We start from the raw sequence: 21902 nt of genomic DNA on the forward strand, positions 1-21902 counted from the left end.
ATTGTACGCTAGTCGGAACTTCCACCATTTTTTTTTTTTTTTTAAATTAAATAATAGCTCATGTGAGCAGTGCAAAATGCACTAAAAGTGGGTTCCGTAGCTTTAAACGTTTCGAACAAAAACTGCGAAATGGGTACCACGTAAGCGCGATTTTTACAGCCATTCTTGAACAGTCGTGCCTCGGCCGAAAAACATTTTGCTGCCAAAGTCGTTATTTTTTTACGTTCTGAGTCGAGGAACGCTTAAAAAATCTAGTTCCCAATTATGACTCACCCTGTATACTATTACGGGCGCGACTTTCGAAGTCGTCAGAAAAATGTATAAATGGAAGTGAATCGATTAGAATACAAATAAAGTAGTGCTAAATCACAACCGACAACTCTAAAGTGTGTCACTAGTCGATGCCTTTTTCACGATTAAAGTTGGAGTGAAAAGCTAAGCACCAGAGTTGCAGACGGGTGCTGCGCACATTTTAAAACCACAGGAATATGATCATAATATCCCTACCGTCTCAAAAAAATCTTCACTATTTAATTTTTTCTGTTGGATAATCCTCAGTACTACCGAGTAAAATCTCAATAATCTAAAATCTGCCCTTATCTGACGACCTATGGTCAAAACCTTGATCCCTTCTTGTCGCGCTCATGAAAGATCATAACTTCAAAAAAAAAAGCAGTCCATTCGAGATCGAGCCTTCCCCAGGGTCTCGGCATCTGTCTCGCACACCACTATCGAGACCGCAGTCTCGCGGTCTTGCGAAGCTCGAATCGCTACTTTTGAGACGCCCAACTTTAATATTGGGTACCACCATAATATTCTGCATAAATCGAATTCTTGCCCTGGACTCACTTACCGTAAGCCACGTGTACCCGTTCCTTTTCCTCAACCGGACTATCGGTCCGTGACGGTTCCACCAGCTCGTCCTCAAAGGCATCATTGAACGCACCCTGTGGTGTATTCTCCAAAGCCTGCAGCTTCCGGGACCCTCGCAGGGATCGATTGAGGAACTCATTCTGTGCTGCAATTCGTTCTTCTTCTTCCTTTCGCTTGCGAATTTGATCCTACAACAGATTTAATTCGGGTTACTTTAGTTTCACTTATTATTCCTGTGTAATCTTCGACGAACCTTCTATGGTTCCACCGCGACCGTTTCTACCTTGGAACGACGCGAAGGAATCCTTGAAAAACTCGCTCGTTAATTGAATAACTTAATATTGTGGGCTCCCCGTTAATAAGTAAAATGATTTTGCTTTTTTAATTGCACTGATGACTTTGCAAGGGTAAAGGTGTTGCGATAATAGAATGCAATTAATAACGGTAAACTTTCAAAATGAGTATTTGTACTGCGACCTAGCTCCTGTGCAGAGCAGTTATCGGTCTCATTTCCTAAATCGAGATGGAACGCATTTAAAAAATGTATAAAACCCACCTGAATATGGTATGTATTGTTGTTCAAGTTATTCCTTTTCTGGGTACCCGAGACCATTTTTGCCCAACACCCCAAAAAGCCTGCAACTTGATACGCACACATATACAGTCGCGAAGATAAGTTACCACAATAACATCACAAGACGTGAGTTAGAACCCATTTCACACACGAAATTTTAAATAATGAACAATTAGAGAGTGCGAGTGAAAAAGTAATGAGGAATTACATCGGCTAGAAAGAGACGGGGAGCTTCTGCTTTATTAGTCGCACATACAAACAGACACACAGGTAGCGCGGTGTGAAATTACTCCCACCTGTCCATGTTTACAAAGTGGGTTCAATACTGTAGAGTAGAAGGTGGAAGTGGACATTGTATTGAATTCTATAATGTGTGATGACACATACTTTATACACGGTGTCCAATATTGCAGGTCCAACATACTTGTACGCATTGAACCTCGTCACTGCACGGGGGCATTTTTTTAAGTTGTGGCTGGGTCGTTCGTCTCAAATCCGAACAGAGAATAGATTTTCCTCGTCCCATAACCCATCGATTTGGGTTCTTGAAGAATCCGAATTTTTTCGCAAATGCCAATTTTTGGAAGAAGCAAATTCTTGCTAATACTCTCACCTACAGTCGTCACAATATTGCTTGGGCGTGTCAACAGTGTCAGTGTGCTGGCAAAATGTCGGTGTGCAAAGTGATGCGTTTTTTCATTGTTGTTATTTTCACGTTGCTCAAGGGGTGCGAGGCAAAATTAAGCGGTCGGGGTGTCTACTTTTCCACACCTCCATCTTCGGGACATGGGGGTGCGTTTCAATGTTAATTTTCGAGTTACTGAAACATTATGAGTTACTGAAGAAACGTGCTTCACACTCGGACGCGAATTCTATTTGGTGGTTTTTGACTTAGCCCTAGGCCTCGTCGAGAATTTTTTTCCCTCATCCACAAAACTAATATGCCGCACGCTGAATACGAAAACAACTACGTATCTATGGAGTGTGTTACGAGTGTGTTACGAGTTAAATGTAACGCTTTGTTGCACATAAATTTATTAAAGCGAAATGGAATCTCATTAAAGCCGTTGATTAGTCTGCGACATTTCATATTCATATATCCGATTATTATTTTTTACAATGCAATGGCGGAATGTGACGTTCTGCTTTGAGCATATCCCATTCGAAAGTCTCATTCGTCAAACTTCCATCGTGCTATAATTCGATGAACCGAAAGCACATAAAAGATGCGTTATTTATATATACAGGGTGATTTTAAAGTTAAGATGTAAGGCTGGGAGGAGCAGGGTTTTTCCCCCGAGGCAGTCTTTGAAACATCGAAAATAATGGAAATACGAAGTGTTGCAGTTTTATTTAAAAAGCAAAAATCTTATTAATTGCGCCGAGATCGCGTGGGATATTTAGAACGACAATGCGCAGGTGTTGGTGACTACGTACGGAGCGCGCGCAATTATGAATAAAAAGTATGTTCGGTTCCACCAGTGACGCGCGAATCATCAAATGGCGGAATAGTTTTCATCAAAAAAATGATGCGCCAATACTTTTCCGGAAAGTAAAAATGATTTTTGAGTTCTTTGTTCGGAGCCCAAAGAGAAAGCTACTTAGAATTTCCTTCGCATGACGCCTAGTTTTCAAGCAAAAAAAACGGTTTAAATGCACACTGCTAGCTTAACCTAAATGAATAAATTACTGTGTTTTCATGTAAATTGAAAACGTTTTGGATTGTGCCATGGAGGCCAATTTTCGATTCGATTTGAATCTCTTTCGGCATCCTGGTCGATTAGCGTCAATTCCATTAACAAATAATTCATATCTGCGCACGCGCAGGTGCAATTTAGGTCCTATTTAGGCGGCTTTAAGGAATGAATATTTGAGGAATCTCAAGAGAAAAAGTTCATGTCGACGTGGGTTTGTAATGCTAGGTTCCTGATACGAAACAGGTTTCATTTTTGCACAATAACAGGGCGAAACGGCAAAGTTAACATTATGTATAATATATAACACAACTGTTTTGTGGCTCACTGGACGTTAATTTGGAACAAAAATGGTTATTACCCATTTACTTTTTCCGATAAAAGGTACTCTTGCATGCAAAGCAAGTATCGGAAAACAATACATATGTTTCCATGGCAGCAAAATCTAAAATTTTATAGATCGCGGATGAACTTTACGCGTATATTTTAAAATTTATTAATATGAGTTTTTGATTTGCAAATTGTGGATCGCGTTCGGAATCGGCCAATTTACCAACGCAGAAATGGCATTTTGTCCAAGGAATGGCTCGCGGTGATGCTCGAGTCAACAGACGAATTTGTCCAGCGGGATTGACCCCCACCGGATATTTCCGAATGTCCAGACTTATTAATATTTACGCAAGACTTCGCGAAAGTTGCAATTTCAAAGAGACAAGGTACATGCAAGGAAGACCTGCAAGAATCTGAACAGTTAAGATTGAAGAGGTCGTCGCAGGTGAAATAGAGGAAGACCCTGAAATTGGTGCACTCGTAACTCTACCTCCATTATGCGACTCTGCAGGCTTTATTACTTAGGCAGTTTCCTCTCGGAGAACTAGGTTTATTATAATAGTTAACAACCTTAGGTTTTTAAGTGTCTGATTTTCATACACGTAGTTAGATTTTCCTAGAACGCCATCGATAAATTTCCACAATAACCATATCGGAGTGCGGAGAGTTTGCATGCGCTCATAGAAAATTATCATCTAGTACGATTTTCTCTCGACATTTGGGTTCGAATTGTCGATTATCGTCTTAATGGATTTTGAATTCTTTCCCTGACTATTCGATGGAAAACGCAGAAGCGGACGCACGCCCTTCCACATCACCCAATATGATTTTTTCATTAAATTATTTTTTGCAAAGTCACTCGGAATCTCTAGTTTAAAAACGACAGTTATGAACTAAGAAGATCCCAGGAACAGAATATTTCAGCTATCGGTCATGTTCGACCTAATGCACGTATGGGCGAAGGCGGTGGTCATTTTCGATGACTATTGCAAAGATCGTCAGTTTATTATTAAACAATAAGACGATTTAACTTTGTTATCCTGACAATTCAGTCGTTCGATAGCTGTTATTTTGATGGGAGAAGTTCAAAGTTCGAACTCGTTTTTCCCAAAACGGCTGATTTAGTGCGAGTTCAAACGTAACGTACAGTCAGCCACAAACGAAGTTATGACCATTCCAATTCGGGTACATAACAATATGCGCTGCCCTTTAGCGGTAATCAGAAAACTGTGAGATTTCCGGCATGCAAAATTTCGTCAAAATGCCACGGATGTTGTTCAAAAATTTGATCAAAACACGGAATTAACATTTTAATTTTGAATACCCTGTATCTCGCAAGATTTGCCGCCGTGGGCCCTTGTTATCCTAAAAAAATTTCGAGAATTCACTCCGTCACAGTTTGTTTGCATACTTAACTAGCACATTGCACTTCCCGTTTTTAACGGTTCCTAATGTTTTTACGATAAAATACCTACAGTGTGTAACGATTCTACTGGTACAAAATGCATTTTTTGAATAAAACACTCGATTCGTGTTCTCAAATGCAACGGCGTTTATATTTATTTCATTTTTTTGAACAATTACTACGTTGCGAACATTTACATAATTCAAACGAATTTTATTGTTCACATTCAACATCATATACAGGGTGGTCCTTCGGCAAGTCCCTCGATCGATCGCGGGAAAACCATAATTTGGAAAAATCTGGAAATGAGAGGATATTCCTGAGTCGTTGGGGACACGCGTTAAAAATATTTTCAAGATGGCGGCACTTCCGGTTATACCGGAAGTAGATGTCGACTCGCTTATTTTAAATTGATCGCCCTATATTTTATTGAATTTTTGGACTCTACGATGAATTCTGAACACCTTTTATATGCCACGTTTTACGCTTATTCTCGACCGTTCTGGAGATATTTACACTTGAAGATGAAATTTGACAGTTGCAGTCATTGATCCATTTGGCACATTATGATATATGAAAGTTGTGTCGCTACAATTTTTTGAGGGATTGCTAATGAAGCACAACTGTGGCCGCGTATGCAGTAAAACTCGCGAAATAACGTACAGGGTGGTCATAAATAATTCTTGAATTTGGCAATCACGAATCATTAAAAACTTTTGTTTTTTAAGTAGGAACTCCCATTTTTCTTAACGCCGTCGTGTTAAATAACTGTCACTTCGCGTTTTAATACCTACAAAATAAACCGTTCCGACCTTCCATCTTCGTATGATACATTTAGTCTTGCCATGATTAAGAATTTAATTGACAAACTGTCAAAAGTTGGTAAACGTTTCCATAGAAACTTTATCACCGACCATTGGTTTTCCATGGCCTACGCCGATTGACTGCAACTGTCAAATTTCATCTTTAAGAGTGAATATCTCCAGAACGGTTGAGAATAAGCGTAAAACGTTTCGTATAAAAGGTGTTTGGAATTCATCGTAAAGTCCAAAAATGCAATAAAATATAGGGCGTTTCGTTCAAAATGAGCGAGTCGACATCTACTTCCGGCCTAACCGGAAGTGCCGCCATCTTGAAAGTATTTTTAACGCGTGTCCCCAACGACTCAGGTATATCCTCTCATTTCCAGATTTTTCCAAATTATGGTTTTCCCGCGATCGATCGAGGGACTTGCCGGAGGACCACCCTGTATATGATGTTGAATGTGAACAATAAAATTCGTTTGAATTATGTAATTGTTCGCTACGTAGTAATTGTTCAAAAAAATGAAATAAATATGAACAACGTTGGACTCGAAGGCGCAAATCGAGTGATTTATTCAAAAAAATATATGTGTACCAACAGAACTGTTACATGCTGTAAATGCAGAAATCATTTTTAATTTGACGATTTACGAAATCCGCCATATGGCACTTGGGAATCGCATTTATATGAAATAGGCCCGATTGTGAGAATTTCACAATCCTAATTTCCACGGATACCGAACCTATTTAAAGCCTTCTAAAGACCGGACGCGGAAGTCACAGTGGCCGCCCTCCGCATATTTATAATTTATTATCGGCGGCAGCAATGTAGCGTTTGTTAAATATTGAACAGTTCTACTGTATTTAGTGAAAGTTGAAATTCCATGCGATCAAAAGCAAAGAACATACAAAACTGAAACACAGTCGTGTTAATTAGCCCGGTTGAAAAAAAAAAAAAAAAAAAAACCGACATTACTTGAACAAACGCAGCGCATCTACCTCCGGTTCGTGTTTTCGTCTATTTAACTTCCACATTCCTTCGGTAGATAACCTCATAAGTTGGTAAACAAATAATTAGTTTAAACATAGGCGTACCCAAAACCAATTAAAATAAAAACAAAATAAAACTGACCTGATACTTTTTAATGCTATCCAACTGCTCTCGGGTGGGCTCGGTAATGATCGACGTCTTATTGACTGGGGTGATATTATTATTGATTGTTCTAGCAGGTAACTGGGGCGGAGGCGCTTTATTCACCAATCTACCGTCCGACTCGATTTTCAAGTGATCCCTAGGGGGCGGTACTGGTTTTGGGGGAACTTGAGGAATGGCTTGCGAGGGAGTTAGGTGGTTGTGGTGGGTAAGGGCGGCTGTACCGTTCAGGGCAGGCTAAATGAGAACGAAACACAAAATAAATACACATAGAGGGGTAAAAAATTCGAAAGCAAAACAAACTAAAGCGCCTCGAACACGTGTTACGGCTATGGTTAGCTACTGGGTGACATGTTTCGGAAGTTAGCGGTATTACATCTTTGGGTTAGTCAATATTCTACTGCTGCAAACTCATCTACAATTGTTAGGATTCGTCTTGTTCCAATGTTTTACCTCGATTTTATTTTTAGAGGGCGTGGCTATTATTTTAGGAGGCGTGGCTTTGCGATCTATATAATTATCAGGAACGTCGATGGCTCGTTCTTGCGTTTCGCCCCCGAAATTTACACCAGAAAATCGGTTGTATCCCACCTAAATCGATTTCTGGGATCAAGCTTCTATACCCTTCCAAAAGCAACACTGGCTAAGACCCGACTGAAATCAAGCCCTTCCCGCTACCTTTCAAGATGGCCGACAATGCAGACGTGCTCACTATGTCCAAGATAAGGATGATCACGATGTATTGCATATCTGACCATCGATGCTAGATGCACATTTACTTAAACTGGCGATAAATTGTTTATTAAAATGTGTAATTTTATGGAATAAAAAGATCTAGAAAACTATTTTTAGTTTCTGTGTTAGTTCGATTTTCTTTATTTAGTTTTTTTTCCGGGTCCTGGAAACTAGTAGATGAAAGTGTCAGGACCCGGTGATTTTGCTCTTCTGTGAATGTTGGTGTCGGTTACTATTTCAAAATTGCGTCTTGTGCGCCACTGCCTTTGCTGTAATTAAAGGCAATGTTTTTCAAATTAACTAGAACATCCACCGTAGACAATATAGACTAAATTATTGGTATATTGCAGCCTTTTCGACTCCATAAATTTTCCAAATAAACGTAATTTCCGTTTGATGTTTTTCTTGTTACCGATGGTTAGTTAAAAACTTTAATATGTCGCCTCTGCTTTTACTCGATTAAAAAATTCGTGTTTTTCAAATTGCATAGAACTCTTATATTACTTGACATTAATCATCAAATCATTAGGGCGTCATCAGATTTTCTCTGCTTCTCGTTCCATAACGACGAAGAGTGCGCCTCTGTTTTTAGTATACCTAATGGAAAACTCTTCCAATTATAAAAAAAACCTTTACAATAAACAGTATAGGCTGAATTATTTAGAGTATCGCAGCTTTTTAAGATCCAGCAATTTTCCAAATTAATATGTCTTTTATTTGAGTTTTTCATGTTGTGCCTTCTTATTTAAAAATGGATTCTGTTTGCTGATGCTTTTACTGGATTAAAACATTTGTTTGTCCAATTACAAAGAACCTTTACAACGCCCAACATGCAATTTAATACCATTGACACTTCAATTTTCAAGAAACCAGTGGCGTAGCCATTCGGCTCCTTGGAGTTGCCACCATTGTTCACAAGTTCTGCGTTGTCAACTTCCAGCATTTTCTTTGACATTTTGACGATATTGCGTTCGGTACAGGTTCGTCCCTGATTGAATCTCGAAATTGCGGTATTTCAATAGTGAGGAGAACTAGAACAAAAGGATTCACACTGCAAAAGTCGCCGAACTTTGAATGCACAGAAAAGAACTTCTGGCATGTAGGGTCACGCGATATGAGCAAATATGTTATTTGGACATTAACCCGGAAAAATGTCTTCTAGATGGGACGTCAAATTGTCTCCAGATTTGGATATCTTTGCCATTGAATTCTACGACTGCTCCGACATGTTAGTTCAGGTTAATTCAGCTTCAATATTAAATACCTGGAAACACACAAAATGACATATATACAGAGTGTCCACGCGAAAAGTTCCACCCCCCCCCCCCCCTCTAACGTTTTAATATATTGAAAAATAGTTTTTTTTTAACAATGAAGCATTGCTTTGTTTTGTTTCATCGTTCAAAAAATGCAATATTGGGTTGGCACGTGTTTATTAAACACCCTGTACAAAATTGGTGACTATCTTGAAAAATTAATGAACTTTCAAGCACTTTTTGTAAAGAAAAATTTCATTTCAATGTATTAAAAAGTTAGAGCGAAGGTGGGGACGAGTTTTCGCGTGGACATCCTGTACATGTCTTGTAATTTGTCATGAGCCCTTTGAGGGTCTACGTTCTTCAGTGAAGCGTCCTATCGCGATCTGTGTTCATTTGTCCAACGCGGTTCTTTTTATCTTAAGTCCAAATATCTGTGTTCAATTGACTTTTTGTCATAGATGCGGCTTAGATACTTAGTTTCTCAGAATTTTCGCAGATTTTCAAACTTTAGGGAGATAAAATGTGCTTTTATGTTACGAAACACTGGCATTTATTCATTATACTCTACTCAATTCGACCCTGATTTACAGCAGTCCTGTAAATTCGTATTCATGAACTATTAATATCAGAGTGAAGTAAATACTGCATTTTGTATGAATTCTGCCATTTTTTGTGACAAACGTAGATTTTTTCTTTTGCGCATTCACCTTTTTAGCACCTTTCGGTACGACCGCATTTTTTTCCGTTTAAAATGAATAATCGCGACTCTTTAATGTTCGTAAGCATGAATGGCTTACTTCCTTTTTTTGAGCTTCTTATGAAGTTTCAATATTTTGAGTGATAAGCTACAATACTTTTTTTAAATAAACTTTTTTCAGCATTATATTGATTTTTTACAGCCATTGAAACTATGATCTTTCGATACCTATAAAATGGATCTCTCAATGTTCAAAGTTTTGAGTGAAGAGCAACTATACTTTTATTCACTTTTTTAACCATTTTTTGCACGATCTTAATTTTTCTATCATACCGAACGAGAATATCCTGCCGTTTACGCGATTCTCACTCCACACTGACTCTCCTTATTTTGGACTAAGTGTATTAACATGTACATCCCATTAATTTTTTATTGTTAAGGCTGGAGGCCATGGAATCTTAATTTTGTTCCCCAGTCGTCTCTCACTTGTACATGTCGTGGAGAGAGCGAAAAAATGTATATTTGGGTCCAAATTTCAGACCCTGCAACGACGCAAATAAGAAAAAATTACCATCTTGAAGGGTGCGTATATTGCTCTGTTTTGTTTTGCACAAACAATAGCAACAATGGATGATCTCAGACAAGTCAACATTGCACAACTAAATTCAACGTACCGTTAATGTAGGCTTAGGAGGCGGATACCTCGGCGGGGTCTTGTTCCTGGCCACGAAGCTCTCGGGGACATCCACCGCCATCTCCCGATGGGGTTGACCATCGTCTGCTCCGTGAGACACCACCATCACCATGTCCAAAGAGTCATCCAGGTCGTCAGGTGGCTTCTTCACTGGCTCCTGAAGTTCGGATTCTAGCACTAGGCTGCTGCTTGAACGTTTCCGGGACCTGAACCAAGCAAAGCGCAATTCTACATTTGATCTGATTTTCGGAGATTCGGTAAGATTAAGTCAACATAATATGTATACGGAGTTGGTTAACGAGTACTGCGTCAAATGATTTATGGAAGATTGCGAGCAAGATGGACGTATGAGAGTGCATCTGTTGGGTAGGGCCACCTTAACACTAAATGCAGATTTTCCCAGCATCGAAATTCACTATTTTTCGTGTTAACAGGATGCACTTACTGACAGATATCTCTACGTGTTTTTGTGAAAAATAGGTCTAAAAGTTGCATCCTCATAGTAAAGAAAAGTAAGAAAATAATGATCAGATGACCGTGGAAGTGATTCCGATACTGTTAAAATTTATTTACTAAAAATTTATCAACTTGTTTACAACTATGCCTGCTAGCACTCTGTGCAAAGCAAGCACAAGCAACGGGTCAGCCTCGGACACATGAAAAGAAACTAAACACTAACGAATACCACTTGGAGAGTTCACCAACATTTTTTAGCAATTTTAAAACCCCCCAGACGCTCATCTCAAATTCACCTTTTGGAGTGACGACATGACCCATGCCGTAAAACTATCATTCCTCAGGTTGAGACGAAGAATTCTCATAGTGTTTCATCACATATTTTTCACATTTGCGACCTATGCATTTTAGTTCTGTTATTTTTCGCTGTTCGACATTTACTCCCTAGGTAGTAGAGACGACGATTACTTCGTCACAGAGATGCCAACAAGAGTTTTCGCCCAAGCCTTTAATAAATGGTGATTGGTAATTTCGGTTAATCTTAATTCAATGCAGTTGAATCGCTCCAAGAGCACTTACTTGCGTGTCGTGTTATTCCCAAGAATTTATCAATATTTTCTCAAATAATCTCAAAATCGCTCTAAACATTTTTTATTTTACTGCACGCTACAAAACAACACTGTAGTGTACCTCCCGTACTATCTTCGTTCCCATGGAATATTTCCTTAAGCATCTAGACACATCACAGAACAATTAAGTTATTTGCTACGTTTCGATATTATCTCTTTGTTCAGTACTGTAAATTCGTTTACTGTAAGTTACTGGGCTAAAGGCCTGAGATCGGCTTAATCTAGGAACTACCCTTAATGAGACGATAAGGAGTAGCGCATGAGCAACTTGGAACCCATTGAAAGAGGTGTTCTCTCTACGGAAGTCACGCAGATTTCCCGTCAGAAACCGACATAAGAAAAAACCCGTAATTAGTGTTTAGTGTTATCTTGTTCTTAGACCGCTGAGAAGTTGAATAAAAGTAGTGTATCCTAACTCGTGTATAGTTCCTTACGGTCACATTACATCACTAAATAACGCAACCCTTTCCTGGTTTGACCAACGCTGTGATTATCGCCGTTTGGAAGAACCCAATCATGGGGACCTAATACAAAATTTTCCATCCCTGCCTGTTGTTGTGGCACCAGCGGGTATTTTATACGTGGTCGGCACCACGATGTAGATTTATCAGGATTGAAACAAGCCACTAATTCACTAACAGCCTTTTGCTTCACTAGTGGTTCCAATGAGGAAAGAGAGTACGAGCATTTGGAACACAAGAAATTCAGCAACAATGTTCAATGATCTAGTAATAATTTGAACGAATCTAGAATAATGGAATCTCTACGAATCTGGAAGATGAATTAATTTGAATGGAAGGGTCTTGACTACTTGTACTACCGTGAAACCATGGGCGTACAACATGAATTTATCTAGAGCACATCGTTAAGGGTAATTAGTAATTTAAACGGATCTTAGGCCTTTGGTCTAATGTAACTATATTTTAATGATTTTGTCGCATCAGACGAAGACACGAGGTTTCTTAAACAAACCAGTACTCTAATTGCGCTGTAACGTCACCATTAGGTTTTTCTGAGAAATCCAATAGGAACAACGCAAGGGGGGACAGATCCATAGGCGTAACATAGGGTGCTTGGTTTAAGGATAAGAAGGTATATAACATTATCATGTATATCATTCCCGAACCTTTTGAACTCACTAAATTGCGTATTCCTTTTCTATCTTTCAATTCTTCATCTACCTAGTCCTGCTTTCCTGGCTACTTTACCTTTAACTGCTCTTTACTCTTCACTTCTTGACGAACCAAAGAGGGTTTATATACGTATATATATATATATATATATATAATTTACGAAATGTTTTTTTCATTTCTGCACGATGACTCCGAAAGATTCTTGATCAATGTGTTAAAATGACATTTTCACGTTTAAGACTATTTAACTTTTTCTTTTGGTTTTTACGTGTTCTGGAAACCGTACGTCAGAGAGAAAATGATACCCTCTTTGTGAGTAATTCGAGAACATAACGACTTTCCCAGAAATCTCAAGAACCAAAACAGGTAAAGTCATGCCTCAAAGTGGTTTCGTGTGTCTGCTCAATATCCAAATTGACATGGCTCCACTTAAAGTCCTGGTCTAGACCCTTAAGTTGGTGCGGCCAGCTTTGGCTGCAATGTAAGCTAATATCACTTTTAACTTTGTTGACCGGAAGGGATAACACGAGTTTAATGACGGTATCGACTGGTACCGCTGGAATGCTACATTAGACTACCGCATTGGGTACCAATTTTATTCTGAACTATTAGCGACGAAATGAGTTAAACACGATTTTCCCTATTACGTGTTTGTTTCACCCAGTCACATCTCATTATAAAATTGTTAAAGCTTGAAGGTTAAACTCCATCTAATTATGCAAAAATTCGTTCATGAATATGCGGCAACAGAGTCCATCCACGATGGCAATTTTATTACGTTCATATTTTAGATAGATACCCATTGGTATCTGGCGCTCAGATAATGAATAATTAGCTGTTGTGGGCATGTCTATGCTGAATTGCGTTTGATAATTAGGTATTTGTATGACTATGATACTACATTATAAACCCGCTCGACGTTATGTTGCGGAAAAGATTTAGCATGCATCATTACCGCACACATAATTATTTTCCGTTTCTTTACTTCAATGCCAATTATTGAGTAATTTCTCATACGTACCAGTAATATTTCAAAATCCTCATCTTACTGCCCAACGACACTTCCAAGACCATATTTAGTTTCTATGAGTGTTCTCTCAACCAAAACCCTTTAAAGAATTGAAAACAAACACTAACACCAAAACTGAACCGCATTCCATGTACATCAGCAACGGGGCATTCCACTGAAGGTACCACTCGAAGAACTGATTCTTAAGGCCCAAAGAGCGGTGCATTTCCAGCGCCGAGACAAGTGGGTGTAACGGACAGGTACCAAGAAAAATAGTTTTAGCACACGGCTGCTAGGCAGTACCGGTAGTACCGCTGCGGGCTACTCGATATTTACTTCCAACTGGCCAAAGAGTTTCTTTAGGGTACAGGTGAGTGAATAGGTTTGGTCGATACGGCCAGGTAAAGGTATGAAAGACATTTTTACGATTCTTTGGGTTGCTGGAGCGTGGCTCGCATCTACAGGGCCGGATTTTTTCTTGGAAAAGTAGACTGGAAGTGGAAGCAGAGAGACACGTTTTTAATTTTTACTTTCAGACTTTTTATTAGATACGTAGAGACCTTTTGTGTTTGTTCCGTTCGTCATTTTTTGCTTTGGAATTTACAGCCATGTTCCGCCAGGATAATTATGGAAAATCTCACAATAACGAGACCAAATTCCGAGGGGCCTTTATTAAACAGAAGTATAAATGAGATTATTATTTTGATCCGGAAATATCTTATTTAGAACACTGCAAAATAATTTTGGTATGGCTGGAACGTTTACTACCCCATTATGCCGTGCAGTACATCCCAAATTGGCTTTCTATATATTGTGATCGCACAAACTATATGCCATACGAAACCTGTTAAGGGTTACAAAGCCAATGTCCCGGCGACTTTACATGAGAGATCATTTTCATAAAAACCACAAAACTGACCAAGTCTTTACTTCAACGTTTCCATGGATACTATTTCCTTAGTAAAGGTACCAAGGCCTTGATTTATTCGCCCTTAACGGGGAGGGTTCTGTACATTAGATGGTAATTGAAATCTGCAAAATCATTTCTGAAACAACATTTTAAGTAGACTACGCTGATGATGATGAAGTTTCAAGAAAATATGTACAGGGTGTCTACTAAATGAAGACATTAATTTTATGGAGTTTTTTCTTGTAACATTTTATGAAAAAAAGTTCTAATAAACGTATGTCCTAGCTTGCTTCGTTTTCGTGATACAGGGTGTCAAATTTTTACTTTTTTTACGGTTTTTCGTAAATGTTTTCGGACGTAAGGGCAAAACCTTGATGAAATTCAGCATTGAGGGGTTTTCCAAGATGAGAACTTCAAATGTAATATGGGTTTTATCACAATATGTAGGGCACACCACCTGCAGTAATGTTCTTGTGTTAAATTTGCCCTAACGTTTTTGACACCCTGTATTTTGAGTTGTAATATATTACATCTTGTTCCTACGTCAATTCTAAACAAAAAAGGTATAACGCTTGGTCAAAAATCCTCAGCGGAATGATTTTCGAGATATCGACGATTAAAAGTTTCTTTGTTCATCAAAATATTAGTTTATTAACAAACATGTAATAATAGCCCCCAAGGTATTGCGGTAAAACCGATATCACATTTGAAAATCTCGTGTCGAAAAACCCTTGAATACTGAATTTCAAGATATCGCCCTTAAGTTCGAAAATATTTATGAAAAACCGAAAATATTAATAAAACTGTGACACCCTGTATCACGAAAACGAAGCAAGATGGGTCAAACGTTTATTAGAACTTTGTTTCCATTCAATTATGACAAGGAATTACCGCTTGAAATTAATGCCATCGTTTAGTGGACACCCTATATACATATATACTTTTGATACATCATCAATTGCAGGAGTCATATTTGAACAATGCAAAATGCAGCTCGGGCTTCGCCAAACTCGTCATAGAAAAAATATACAATTGGTAGTTCCCAGAAAACAGGAACGTCGTTTTGAAATTTCATCTTCACAGTCTTCTAAAATAATCATCATTATCGATCATGTTTTCTAAAATAAAAGACTTGACGGTTTTCAAAAACATGACCAGTTAAGAGGTGCTTTGTTTTCGTCATTATGTCAATATTAGTTCCGCAAAACTTAAATTTTCCTATATATCACCGTCACTCCTATAGTTTCCAAAATTTCAATGCACCGAAAATTAAGCTGAGACACCCTGTGTAGGGTGTTAGTTAATGACCTGCCTATACACTGTGGCACCATTCAGTGCATTATTGTAAGGCACAGTACCAGGGCAAAAACGCAAACTGTCAATGGTTCAATGTCTCAATATCGCTTTCAGAAAAGTATCCTGTGTTATTTTCCTTATGAGCATGCGCTAAAATGGCTTTACTACACGAATTTGCGAGTGTCAGTAACGCTTTACTGCTCCCATGCGAAGAAATAATCTTTTCCCAATTCGGAATGGTTATAGTTTCTCTAGCACACTGCTGACAGTTTGATGATAATCTATATTACGTCACTGCTATATGGTTACTTTTTTGTTTGGTGTGTTAACTACAATTGACGTATATAATTTAAATAACAGATTTAAGAAAATGGCGTTCGAAAGTGTCAACTATTTCGCCGCGCTGTCAATATGACTTTTGACAATCTTCAAATGACAAAATGCTTTAAGTGTATATTTTTTTGGTGGTTTTATCATAGTTGTTCATCTTCATTAGCAAAACCGTGTGAAAAACGAAGAGTACTGAAATATTTTAATAACGTAATTTTACAACATTGATACATTACTAGGAAATGTTATTCTTGCTAACCTTTAAGAACCGTATCAGCGAAATAAACAATTTATTATATTTGACGTTTACATTAAATAACGCCCGATGTCGTTTGTCAGCTGCACCAACCTTCGCATTTTTCATTGACGCTCTAATTTATTATTAATATTAATAATGCGTACCTTAAAAGAACAGTTATTTGTGTGTAAAGAGGCTGCTGAAGCTTGGAAATTCGGCCTTAGCGTAATCCCTCATTGGGGCCGCGGTACGTACTACATTTCAAGCACAAATTATATTCTTAAATCTTCTATATGCAATTAGAATAATAATATATATTTAATTATTTGATTAAAGGCGACTAAAAAATGAACAGATTTTATTTTTACTTTTCAGCCCGTTGCAGTGACCAACGGGCCTTAAAAATATAACATCCGCTCATCGTAAATTCATCATTCTTGCCAGCAAAGTTAAGATGTAAACAAATCTTCGATCCGTTTTTGTGTAAAAAATAGTACAGAATCCACGATTCATAAGACCCTTGTCGCCTACGTCCAATCGAAAATCGTTGTTACGCTCCTCGTTCCGCAAACATGGACTGGTGCGGCAACGAGCTCTCTTATGAAATTTGTTTGTATCTTAATGTCCTATTACCGCACACGCGAACGTAAATAATGCACCGTATTCTAATATTTAATTGAACTCACAAAAGACAATGAAACTAACTTACGTGCAATAGTGGAAAAAATATTTTAGCCCAAGTGAGTGTCTTTGCCGCATGCTGATTGATGTTGATCAACGTTGCTTTTTGTAAGTGCAATCAAATATTGGCATGCGGTGAAAAGTTTTACCGCACGCACGTCAAACTCAAATATCCACAAAAAGTTTTGACGCTGACGCTTTCACGCATTCCAGACATGCGCGGGAAAAGTATCTAACAGGTAAATTGCTAAGTACGTTCAACCCACAAGCCCGTGAGATAAAGCCACTTTACCCCACGCCAATTAAAAAAAACACTTTCAATTTAACCAAACTTGGGGTCTAAGCTTTTTTTTAATTATTCCCAACAAGGTTTGTTAATAAATTAGTGAGCTTTTATGGTGCGCATGGTAGTATAAGGTACTATAACTATGACTTCACGCTTTTTCCTTATACTGTACCGTCGTAGATTGCCCATCTACGCACAAAAACGGTTTTCAACTTTTAAACAAACCTACGTGGACTCTTTTGGAACCAGTTTATTTTAAATCGGTCGAAAAAGAAGAATTAATTCTCTGTGATACTCAAGTGAGCCAGACTCTTAGTTAAGTACGTAAAACGATCATAAAATCTTCATAAATTACTATTATTTTCAATATAACTTGGAAGGGTAATAGTTGTAGCATAATGACAAAGATAACAAAGTTTCGAAACCGATTAACATATTCAAATTTTAGGATTTAAACGCTAAATCGAAAAATAAAAAATGTTATTTATGGGGGTAAAAGGCGGCGTGACCCTGGAAAAAGACTCTTCTGTAGATTGTCGGAAGAATTTATACAACGATTTCGGGCAAGTTAAAACAAGCATGTACAAACTGAATTTTTCAACTTAATTATTCAGAAATTGAAAGAATTCTATAATGAAATATTTACAAGCTCGTTTGATACGAAAAAAACTGGATTAAATTTTCAAAAATGTGCTACCTACAGTGCGTTTTATTAAATGCCAACAATACTTTTTATGTTTTATTTCACTCCGACATCAATTGGTTTTTTACGTAATTTTTATATCCTTCATTCGGCGTTTGCATTTTAAGTTTTTTTTTAATTTGATTTAATGATCTTACAACCGTTTAAAAGTTTAAAATTTGAGTCACGGTGAGTTAATTTGAGAGTGACCAATAACCAAAAAATTACACACTGCACACCCCTAAGAAATACAGAAAGTGTGGCACTCTAAGGGCCATTCCGCTCAAGCAGGAAAACGGTACAATTCCTTTCAAAATTAAAAAAAAAAGCATCTCGCAAACCCCACAAATTCAAAAATATACCAAAGCGAATATCAAACATGGCTGTTGCATATAATCCACACGTGCGTTAATAATTTTGGTGATTTCTGAACTGGCACGACCTGTATCGAACCATTTTGTGATTTCTCAACATGTTTTTTAAAACAAACTCATCTATACACATAGCCCAAGACCAAACATTTTCAGTACGGACCTGACTTCCTGTCTTTTGTATATTTTCGTTGGGCGGATATCAGATTACTATAGAGACGGTAGCAGTTAAATGTCTGGCCGTGGAAAAATGGTATGTGCAAGAACAACGACATGTAAACAAATTACACATATCTACCAAAATGGCTTTAAAGTTTGATTCAACAATAATAACAATAATAATAATAATAATAAAGCCTCAATTTTGTTAACTTTCAGGTTTGATTATGCGGAATTTTTACAATTCTCCTTAGTCATTAGTCAGCCTCGGCAGACCCAACCCAACAGTTTTCCGGTTTGCGTATCTGCAAACAATACCAGGTATTTTGGGAAGATCTCAATGGAATGAATTATGGTTTTAAAATTCCATGGATAGATATTGCTTTGTGAAGATGACGAATTTCGTCACATCAGACATGCACCATCATGCTCGCTCGGTGCAGTTGTTTTAATAATTTGTTTTGAATTGTGATGTGATGTAAACCATACACCGTGTTATTATGAAAACTTATGATTACGGGCATGATTTATAAACATCAAATTCTTCGCTTAGAAGCGAAATACTCGTACATTAGCAATAAAAAACCACTTATGCAATTCTGTAAGAGCCACTACCTCTGCTAGCGTGGGAACTGATCTGGTACAGTAAACATGGTTCAATAGGCCGGCTCTAAATGGTCAATAAATCCTCGAATTCCTCTGCCTTTTGTGTAACCTCCCAGGTTATCCTATATCTGCGGAACCTTAAATTTTTTTTTTATTTACCTTTCTCGAAACCATCTGTTTTTTCTAGTTACCTTTCTACTTTTTGCTGCGTATAATGGATGTTTTATTAGGAAAATTAATATTCGTGGACCTAGGATTTCACTATAGTGTAGTGGTCGATTTTGCGTTCACGACAAGTCTTTGGTTGAAAAAAAGAATAAAAAAATAAATAAAAACAACCAAAGGCTCTTTGCGAGCCCAAAATGGACAAAAAACAATTTCCTATCAACAAACACGTTTTTTGCATTGGAAACTAAATATTTATTGCATTTCTACCAAAATACCGAATTTTCTCAAAAACTATTCATAGATTTTAAATCACAATACACCGTTCAACGTAGATTTCAGAGGATTTTAGTTTGAGGTCTCCCTTGACTCATGTTTCACTCGTAATAAATAGGCCATTTTGTGCTACCGGTGATGTAAGATACATAAAAAAAAAATGCAAAAGTGAAAATACAATATTTTTTATTCCATTTAATGCTACTTTTGACTTTTGAAAGATAATAATTTTCAAAAAAGTGCAATGCACCCCGATGTGGAAAGATGGATTTTTTCAAGACAACACGTTGGTTCATTCATGTCGCTATTGTAATCAAGTGTCGTGCCCCTTAGTTCTGAACAAGAAGTGGTTTCCTACTGCCCCAGGCCTACATTTATATGTCCTTTATCAAACAAGAGGGTGGTTTTACGTAATTAATTACAACGTAATATTTCCGTTTGAACTCCAGACTTAGCTTAATTAGTTTGACGTTGAGCCAAAGGTTAAATTAATATTGAGGAATTACGATTCTTCGTGGGGAATACAAATAAGTCTCAATACAAAACGATTTATCCTTATGGTGTCTGATAAGTACATCATAAAAGTCAACAAAGGGGGAGGGGGTACAATTTAAAGCCACGCGATGTGTACCTGTCAGTACATCGTGTTATTTAATATCATCATTACTCTGAATATAAATTCGATAGGTACCATAAAAAACGAATCTATCGAAAATGTCTTCTTGACTAGTTACACATTTTTCATACAACATGCCTTTTTCTGAAATGTAGAAACAGGCAACCTTGGCCAGATCAGTGAATCGTAAACGGAAACCACTTCCAAAACGCTACAAAATAATTTACATAATAGACACGAAACATACTAACGTCAGTACGCATGCCCCAAAAGAAGAGCTAATAAAACTTCATAAGCATTGAATTTCTCCCATAGACCTATCAGTTTTGGACTTACGTACTTTGAGGCAACTGTTTTGACAGATTTAATTTCTTACAACTCCTCCATTCCGTCCTCAGACTTGACTTAAGTATAAGTAAAGCTGCGCATGCACTTCATGACTGAAAGCGGATGAACGCAACGGAACGTATGCGGTTGTTTTTGTTCGCTGCGAGGCTCGTTTAAACCTGCAGCGTACGTTGCTGACCGCATGTAAACCTTGAGTGAACGAGCAAAGAGTGCTCGTCATGTAGATCCCGTAAACGGTACGAGGCACGATGTTGTTAAATTAACAAAAAAGTTGATTAATTTTAGAGGTCAATAAAATAATACTTTGAAATTTGCATATTTTCGGTTGCTTTCGTAGATATCGAGAATTTTTTTTTTTTAATGAGGAATTCAAAAACTATTTGGTAAAGAATGATGAAAATGCGACATTATAAAGATATTATTTCGTCATCATAGTGAATGGTCAGATTTTCCGGCCAATTATTGTTTTTAAATGTTCAGGAATTTGTTATCTCTTTAGTAACACATTTTAAGTGCTCCGAATTAGAGGAACATAGTACTACCCAAAGACATTTCCCCCAGGTTTTACACTAGTCATAGAATACCGCTTTCTTGTATTTACAGATATTTTTCACGTCGTGTCAAAAGTAACTATTTTCCACACTTATCTTCTTCCTTATTTGTCTAACTATAAGTAGATATTCACCCACACCGAGTAGTACTATTGCCTTTATTCGTAAGTCAGGTATGTGGCGTTAACAGCTCCGGGTTATACCACTACGAAATAATCGATTTAAACGACGAATAGTCGGATTTCTAAAAGCTGTAAATAATGAAGTACTTAATGTTAGTACATTCATTAATTGTTAGTATACTATGAGATAGTTGTTACACTTTTTTAACTCAAAAATTTCAATTACAATCCGGTACGCTAGATTCAGCCGACCTCAAACTATGATAGGCAAATCCCTATCAGGTTGACACGTTATCCATTAATATCTATCCAACATGGGTCGGAAAAGTCGCAAAAACGCGTTGAATGTGCTGAACCATTATACCAAAGTCTAGGTAGCCAGCTCAGTTCACGGGACCTGCCTCTTAGGCATTTGATATTTCATGGTTTCTTGACTTCATGAACCCAACTTCGCTGTCGACACTTTTCCGATAGAAAATAGCTTGATCCAAGCCTCATACAGGAAAATAAATCCCTTACTGGAAATGCAAACTTGATAACTGGCATGATTCTCAAATGCTTCTCTTCCATTAAAGAGTCAATGTACCACTGTCATGACGTATGGAAGAGTGATCTACCTGCTTGGCAACACCTTTCACAACGTAGGATCTTTGTGATCTACTGTCGAAATCGTTTTGTGCTTTAAAACTTCGCCTTTTTTCTTTTATAAGATCAATAATAGTCGCTAACAACACCTGGCTGGGGTCTGGTTCTCTTTGTGACGTGGGAATTTTCAGATAGATCTCGTCGTCTAATCTGCGATGTTCAATCAAAACAGAAGG

General features: G+C 37.7%; 1 protein-coding gene across 3 annotated transcripts in view; it reads right to left on the reverse strand.

The window, feature by feature from the left end:
* Positions 1-21902, reverse strand: part of sdt (stardust) — a 66367-nt gene that overhangs the window by 6460 nt on the left and 38005 nt on the right. The window contains exons 9-12 of one of the 3 annotated variants that reach the window (XM_066296571.1): positions 10198-10423; positions 7286-7423; positions 6812-7069; positions 854-1061 (exon numbers count right to left, since the gene is read on the reverse strand). In XM_066296571.1, the coding sequence (XP_066152668.1) occupies positions 854-1061; positions 6812-7069; positions 7286-7423; positions 10198-10423 (830 nt within the window). The remainder of the gene's footprint in view (positions 1-853; positions 1062-6811; positions 7070-7285; positions 7424-10197; positions 10424-21902) is intronic. The other 2 variants (XM_066296572.1, XM_066296573.1) reach the window with 2 other exon arrangements.

The sequence above is a fragment of the Euwallacea fornicatus genome, chromosome 25, assembly GCF_040115645.1.
Source record: "Euwallacea fornicatus isolate EFF26 chromosome 25, ASM4011564v1, whole genome shotgun sequence".
Classification (NCBI taxonomy): domain Eukaryota; kingdom Metazoa; phylum Arthropoda; class Insecta; order Coleoptera; family Curculionidae; genus Euwallacea; species Euwallacea fornicatus.